The sequence below is a fragment of the Petaurus breviceps genome, unplaced genomic scaffold (assembly GCF_028583685.1).
Source record: "Petaurus breviceps papuanus isolate PSGF00001 unplaced genomic scaffold, PetGlider_PUasm1.0 90822, whole genome shotgun sequence".
Taxonomy (NCBI): domain Eukaryota; kingdom Metazoa; phylum Chordata; class Mammalia; order Diprotodontia; family Petauridae; genus Petaurus; species Petaurus breviceps.
Genome location: NW_027187351.1, coordinates 24655012 through 24662975, shown reverse-complemented (window position 1 = coordinate 24662975; position 7964 = coordinate 24655012). Strand labels below are relative to the sequence as shown.

Here is a 7964-nt window from a genome sequence, read left to right as displayed (position 1 = left end):
TAGATAGATAGATAGATAGATAGATAGATAGATAGATAGATAGATAGATAGATAGATAGATAGTATATAGTCTCTGACTAAATGACAAAAAGATGAGGAAATAAGGTGTTCAAGTTAACTAAAATCTCATTAGCCAATAAGGTCTAGGTAACTATAACTTCAGTTAAGATATTAGCAACTTTAAAAGATTTCATATCTGATTTCTCACAATTACTGTTCCAAACCTCTTTATCTTTGAACATACCACTAAGTTCATCCTCAACCCTAGCACTGACAACTGGATACATAAGCTACTCCCTGACTGGAAAAATTGAGGTCTTATGATAATGGCATCCTCAGCCTCATTCTTAAAACTTTGTCAACATTCTTGTTCTTTCTCCTCCAGTCAGGGAATAGGATTATTGGATCATAGATTCAGAGTAAGAAGTGACCTTCAAGGTCACCTAGTGTAACATCCTCACTTTACAGATGAGGAAACTGAAACTTGGAAATGTTAAGTGACTTGCCCAAGGTGATTCTGCTAATAATTGGCAGAGCCCCTCTCTCCTATCTTTAATCATCTCCCAACAACTCACTCCTTTCTAACATTTTTACAAGTTAACTCAGGTCTCCTTAAAGTAAAATAAACCCTCTCTCAACCTTGTTAATCCATCTAGCTACCATCCTATACCTCTCCTTCCCTTCATAGCAAAAGTTCTTTAAAAAGTTGTCTACATCTAGTGCCTCTACTTCCTCACTTTCTACTCCCTTCTCACCCCCTTACAGCTGACCTTCTGTCTCCACCACTTTATTGAAGCTGTTTTCTCTAAAGTAACAGCCTCCCCATCACCAAATACAATGTGTACTCATCCTCGTTGGCTTCTCTGCAGCTTTTTGAGCTATTGACAACCCCATCTTATAAAATATTTTCTCTTCTCTTGATTTCAGAGAGAAATATACTCTCCTGGTTCACTTCCAAACTCTCAAATTGCTCCTTCTCTGTCTCCACTGATTTCACATGTCCTTCCAGATCCCTTATTCTGGACATTTCCCCAAGCATCTGTCCCTTGTTCCTCTTCCCTTCTTTTCCTATATAATATTCTGTGCCTTGATGACCTCATTCACTATCATGATTTCAACTACCTCATTCATCTATGTGCGTGTATGTTTTATTTCTAATTTTTTTTTAAGGTCTGGACACACATGTTCAACTGTCTATAAAACATTTCTATCTGGTTTCACCAGTGGCACTTCAAACTTAAACTCAATGTGCTAAAATAAAACTTATCTTTCCTCCTAAACACATTTCTCTTTCTGACTCAACTATTTCTTACTATTCACCTCGTATCCCATTTTCACAACCTGAAAATTATCTTTGATTTTTCCTTTTCTTAACTCAATCACATGCAGTCAAAAGCAAAGTCCTGTCAATTCTATCAGATAGGTAGTGGAGTTCACAATGTAATACAGAAAACTCTTTTTCTAGTCTTTAATTCAGGAAATGTTCATATTTGTTGATTTTTGTCAAATTTATAATAATAACAAAAGAACTTAAGAATTCTGAACCATAGCCATTGTGTTAGCCATTTAGTTCAGTTTCATTTTCCTTAAAATTATGGGAAGACTTTTGGGAATAGAATTGTCTTTATGTATATCTGCAGAACCTAATATTTCCTTAACTTTATCTTACAAGAGAAAACAGTGGTATAAACTCTTATGCTTACCTGGGGCACATTACGATGATCTAACAATTGCCACAGAAACCATCGTTCCTTTTTGGTGCTTCGTCGCACACGGAATATGGCTGCTATGGAATATTCTTCTGGAAGTCCTTTGGGAAATACCTTCCTATGGAGGAAAAAACAAAATCCAAGCTATTACTATCAATCTGTTAAGGAGAACATAAGAACACTTTTTTTAAAAGCTAAGAAAAGGACAAATTCAATCATTATATTGAATGGGACACAATTTCTTGGCCATGGCTGCTTTATTATTTCTGTAACAGTACTAAGTGACATAATTTATGTAAAGTGTTTTACAAATCATCAAATACCATATAAATGCTAACTATTATGTAATGGCAAAATGGAAGCTACAGAACATACTTATTCACATTGTTTTTGCTTTTGTATATAAGTGGGGTATGAGGGAGGCAGTTATGTAGTAACATCTAATAGTGAAGTTCCAGCAATGAATGAAACTAGTCTGAACTTTCAAGGGGACTGGTAATCATGTAAATATAAAGGATTATATTGTCTGTTATTCAAAGCTGAGAATTTATCACATTACACTTTTTTTAAAAATCACATTAAATTCCCTTGATTATAAGGCTATTTAAACTCTAGTGATAATCCCAAAATACCACTGGAGGTAGCTTCAATTTTTTGACCTATTTTTACTCCTATAGAAAAGGGAAAAAACAAAGTCCTTCTACATGACAGCAAAACTAGTATGATATATTATAGGTATCTGTATTTGTGTCTTAGCTCCCTAATAGGCAGTAAGCTTTATGAGGGCAAAGGTCATGTGTTATCTAAATGTTCTCTTTCCTCTAGCACCTTGCACAGTGATACTCAAAACAGAAGCTTAATGAATGTTTGATGAATGAATTCATGAATATTGTATTCTGTGCCAGGCCTAGCTCAGGCCACTCCTGTGATTCAGGTTCAGGATTAGAATGTAATGAGGCAGTAGCAGACCATGGAACACAATAAAAATAACTTTAATGAGAATAATTAAAATGAATACAATTCCTGAAGTTGAAAAGGGTACTTACTCAAACCAAAAGTTTACTCCTTTACGACTTTAGTGCCCTCGCATTAGATCATGAGATCCTTGAGGGCCAGGGACTATCTTTTGACTCTTGCTGTATTCCTGACATTTATCAGAATGCCTGGCATATAGGTTTTTTGCTTATTGATGCTGTTCAGTCATTCAATCATGTCCGACTCTTTGTGACTCCAGACATTATACTGTCCGTGGGATTTTCTTGGCAAAGATTCTGGGGTGATTTGCTATTTCCTTCTCCAGTGGATTAAGGTAAACATAGGTTAAATGATTTGCCTAGGGTCATACAACTAGTTAAATGTCTAAGACTGGATTTGAACTCAGGTCTTCCTGACTCCAAGCCCAGCACTCTATCCAGTGGCATACAGTAGGTACTTAATAAATGTTTAGTGATTATTGACTGACTCCAACTCCCACTTCCCATATTTTAGGGCAATCAGCAATGCTAGGTCAGAAAGGTATCCCAGCAAGACAATGGGAATTCCACAAATAGTGACATCAAAATTCTAACACCAAATTCTCAAAGACTTTAGGACTTTTACCCTTCAGACAGCAAAGAAACCAAATTGCCTCCCTTAAAGGACTAGCTCAGCCTATATAAAATAAACTCTGCTCCAATCACAGTAGGAGCATGCTTCCTTCCCTTTTCCTTCCTACAACATGTTTCCTTTCCTCAGTATTATCTACATTTAAAAAAGAGACAAACCTATAAAAAACACTTCAAATATACTATGAATTCAAATACCTCAAGAAAAGCATCAGAATCCCTCACTCTCATGCCAGCTAAGAAAAGTGTGAAGATTGTTGAGGGTCACACTGTTTTTGTGTGCCAGATAGTAGGCTTAAAATTAGGTCTTCCTAACTTGGGGAAGGGAAAAGGAGAATAGAAATAAGTGTTTATGGGGCAGCTAGATGGTGCAATGAATAGAGCACCAGCACTGTAGTCAGGAGGACCTGAGTTCAAATCTGGACTCAAACACTTAAAGCAAAAACTAGCCATGTGACCTTGGGCAAGTAACCCCAGTTGTCCTCCAAAAAGCAAAAAAAAAAAATTATATAGTTCATATTATATGTCAGGTACTGCACTAAGTGCCTTATAAAAATTAGCTATTTGATCCACACAATAATCTTGTGAGGTAGGTGCTATTATTATCCCTATTTTATAGTTGAGGAAACTAAGGCGGATAGAGGTTAAATGACTTGCCCAGTAAATGTCTGAGGTTGGATTTGAACATAAGGGCTTTCTGATTCCAGGCCTAGCTCTCTATTACCTAGTTTCCTCAAAGCCACCTCTCACTCCATGATTCCATGCTACTAGGGAAACTCTAATTTTGTCATAAAAATTATGTGTTTTCATGGGTAAAATAAATGAAACAGAGGAATTCTGAGAGCAAACATGTGAGTCAAGAACTTGCCTGTAGTTCTTAGTAACCTGGAAAACACACAAACCCATAATTCAGCTACTTCTGATCCAGGTGAATATATAGCAAAATTTCTTCTTCTGCAAACTCACTATCAGATGCCAATTAGGATAGGCAGGTGGTTGATAATGACTTGAATTACTAACTTCTTTATAATCTTATGGAGGAACATGAATGCTTCTAAAATATAATTTCTACTTAAAATACATACTGCTGATAAGATACATTTTTATTACTGTTACTATATAATAACATATTTAATCCAGGGAAGGAAGATTTCTTAATATCTCCTAAAAATGACATGATACACAATTCCAAGAAATGTGAATCACTCAGTAATTAAAACCCTAAGTCCAGAAACTAAAAGGTGTTGTGCTTCAAGAATAGATTTTTTTCCATTGCTGAAGAGAAATAATTTAAACTAATATTATTCTAAAGTAAGGATATAATAAATGTCATTGTGCTATCTAATACTTTTGCTGTTCAGTCATTTTTCAGTTACGTCCAACTCTTTGTAACCCTATTTGTGGGTTTCTTGGCAAAGATACTGGAGTGGCTTGCCATTTCTTTTAACCCAGGGTAATTAATGAAGGATGAAACACACTATCATCTTCCTTCTTGTTTTTATACAATCCATCTTCAAAAATGCTTTTGCTAGACTCTGAAAATTTTAGGGATAAAAATCTCTGTACCATGGAAAGGATCCATTTACATGAAGATGTTTTTTTTTACTATATGTTTAGAAAAGAAACTGGAAGCAAAGTGAGTGCCCATCAATAGGGGAATAGATCAACAAATTGTTCTATATCAATATAACAGAATATGGTTTTCCTTAGATAAATGATGAAAAAAATGAAGGCTTCAGAGAAACTTGGGAAGATTTTTGTGAACTGATGCAGAAAGAAATGAGCAGAACCGAATGAACAGTTTACATGATGATGACAATAATGTAAAAGAAAAATAACTTTGAAAGTCCTCAGAACCCAGTCACAAATCATGACTTGAAAAAGCTGATAATGAAGTATCCCTCCCACTTCTTGGCAGAGAGGTAATGTACTAGAGGTGCAGAATAAGACATACATTTTGAGGTGTTGGCCAATGTGTTGATGCATTTTGCTAGACTATATTTGTATCAAGAGAAGGCATGAGGCAGGAGAAGGAAAGGAGATATGAATTAGTGGGTAGTGACAGACACAAAAAATAGAGATTATCAATAAAGCACTATTTAAAATACAAAGAAGAAAACAAGACAAAAAAACTCTAGGTGTCAAATGGCAATTTTATTATTGCCTTGTTAAACATAACTTGTACTTTAAAGAAATCAAATATATATAATAGATGTATATAAATACATAAATGTTTTCACATATAACAAAATATTTCATTTTCATATAATTTCATATATAATCCTGATTTTCTTGTTCTTTGTGTATCAAAATAGGCTTTCCTTAAGTTCATAATGATTATTCAGATTCTTACATTTAGAATAATAAAAATAAATAAAAACATACTTTTAATCTTTAGGGCATAACTGCATTCACAACCTCACAAATACTAAAAATAAATGTTTTAATATCACTTCTCTGTGTAACATAGCAGCTTCCAATATAAAGGCTGCCAACTGATACTTTGGTCAAATACCAGATATATACAATGACAACACACTATGCTTGCACTATTTGAGCTTGAATATCTTTGAAAGGGGTGTGGCTTCCTCTAAGATATTCTATCCATTGCTTATTCATAATACTTCCACTGAAAACAAGTATTACTGCTATCACTTGTTGAGTCATTCATGTCAAAAACAGTCAGACTTTTTTGGTGCAAACATTTAAATAGGATGAGGGAGGAATAATTCCCCTTTTTTATGTTTAATCTGATTCACAAATGAAAACATTAATAACCATAAGAAATGTAAAGGATACTTTATTAGTTGTTGAAACTAAACATAAACTCCAAGCTATGTGGAAGAAAAATATTTGAATATACAGCAACCTAGCATAGAAGTTCAAAGTCATGTGGGTACAGGATGAGGAGCATATCATTCCTAGGTATCCTGTCCACTGCTGGAATCATATGGAGAGCATTATCAGTGAGCCTACAGAGTATCAGCTTACATTCTAATGCAACTAGATGATACAATAGAGACAGCATGAGACTTTGAATCAAGAAGACTTGAGATTAAATGTGGTCCCAGACTCTTTAATACTTGTATGTCCCTGGACAAGTCATTTAATCTCTCTCAGCCTAAGTTTTCTCATCTTTAAAATGTGGATAATAATAGGACTTACCTCACAAGTTTGTTGTGAGGATCAAATGACATAACATGTAAAACACTTCACAAGGTGTAATTTGTTGTTGTTCAGTCATTTTCAGTCATGTTCAAGTCTTTGTGACCCCATTTGGAGTTTTCTTAGCAAAGAAAAATGGTTTATCACTTCCTTTCCCAGTTCATTTTACAGATGAGGAAACTGAGGGGAACAGGGTTAAGTGACTTGTCCAGGATCACACAGCTAATAAGTGTTATAGGCTGTATTTGATTCAGGAGGATGAGTCTTCCTGATTCCAGGCCCAGCAGTCTATCTATCTACCTGAATCTTAAAGTGCTATATACTGACCATTACTGTTGAAATACAAAAGCCAGTAATTTAATCTAGCTGTGTAATAGTCCATATTATATATTATAGTCCATAGTATATATTACATATTCATAAATATAAAAGAATAATAGTTGCTATCTTTGACTCATTCTTTTTTCACCTCCCCTCTATATAAATAGTTGTTCTGCCCTTTCTACCTTCACAGCATCTCTCCTATATGATCACTTCTCTCCTTTGGCATTGCTACAACCTTAGTGCAGGCCCTTATCACTTCACCCCTGAACTATCAAAATGGCCGGCTGATTGCTTTCCCTACCTCGTCTTAACCCACTCCCGGTGTCAAGGTATCTTCCTAAAGCACAAATCTGACCTTCTTACTACCCCTCCTCCTCATTCAATAAACTCCAGTGGCTCCCCAATGCCTCCAGGATCAAACATAAAACCCTCTGTTTGGTTTTTTGAAGTCCTTCAAAACCTGACCCCTATCTGCCTTTCCTTGTCCCCAAGTCATATTGGATCCAGTGACACTGGTGTTCTTACTGTTCTTCTCAAGCAAGATTCCATTGCCCTACTCAACAGGTATCCCTTACTCTTGGTACTTCCCTCCCTCCTCATCTCTGCTTCCCAGTTTCCCTGGTTTCTTTCCTGTTTCAGCTAAAGTTTCACTTTCTACAAGGACCTTTACCTAGTTCTCCTTAATTGTAGTGCCTTTCCTCTAAGATTATTTACCTTATATATCCTACAACTGGCACTGGATTTTGAAAAAGCAAAAAACAAAAACCAACAGCCTTTCTTCCCCTTAAAGTAAGCTTCAGTGACTACAGATTTTCTTTTTTCTATGTAATAACCTGTCTACCCTTTTCAATAATTTCCTTCCCAGAGCAATCTAAAGCTTTTTGTGCCATATACCTTGGAGATCATGGTTCAACTCTATATTTACCCTATATATCCTTTATGTACATAGTTGCTTGAATATTATTTCTGCCATTAAAATATGAGCTTCTTGAGAGCAGGAAATGATTTTTGCCTTCTTTGTATTCCCCATCACTTAGCATAGTGCTTTGGCACTTAACAAATGCAGGCAGGGAATGTTTCATTCATTATATCTATCTATCATCTATCTATCTATCATCTATCTATCTATCTATCTATCTATCTATCTATCTATCTATCTATC

The 7964-nt window shown here is 35.3% G+C and overlaps 1 protein-coding gene across 1 annotated transcript in view; it reads right to left on the bottom strand.

Annotated features, from left to right (window-relative positions):
* The window catches only part of COL19A1 (collagen type XIX alpha 1 chain), a 426484-nt gene that overhangs the window by 373014 nt on the left and 45506 nt on the right, over window positions 1-7964 (bottom strand). Inside the window, exon 5 of the mRNA XM_069070725.1 lies at window positions 1704-1827. Within this exon, the coding sequence (XP_068926826.1) occupies window positions 1704-1827 (124 nt within the window). The remainder of the gene's footprint in view (window positions 1-1703; window positions 1828-7964) is intronic.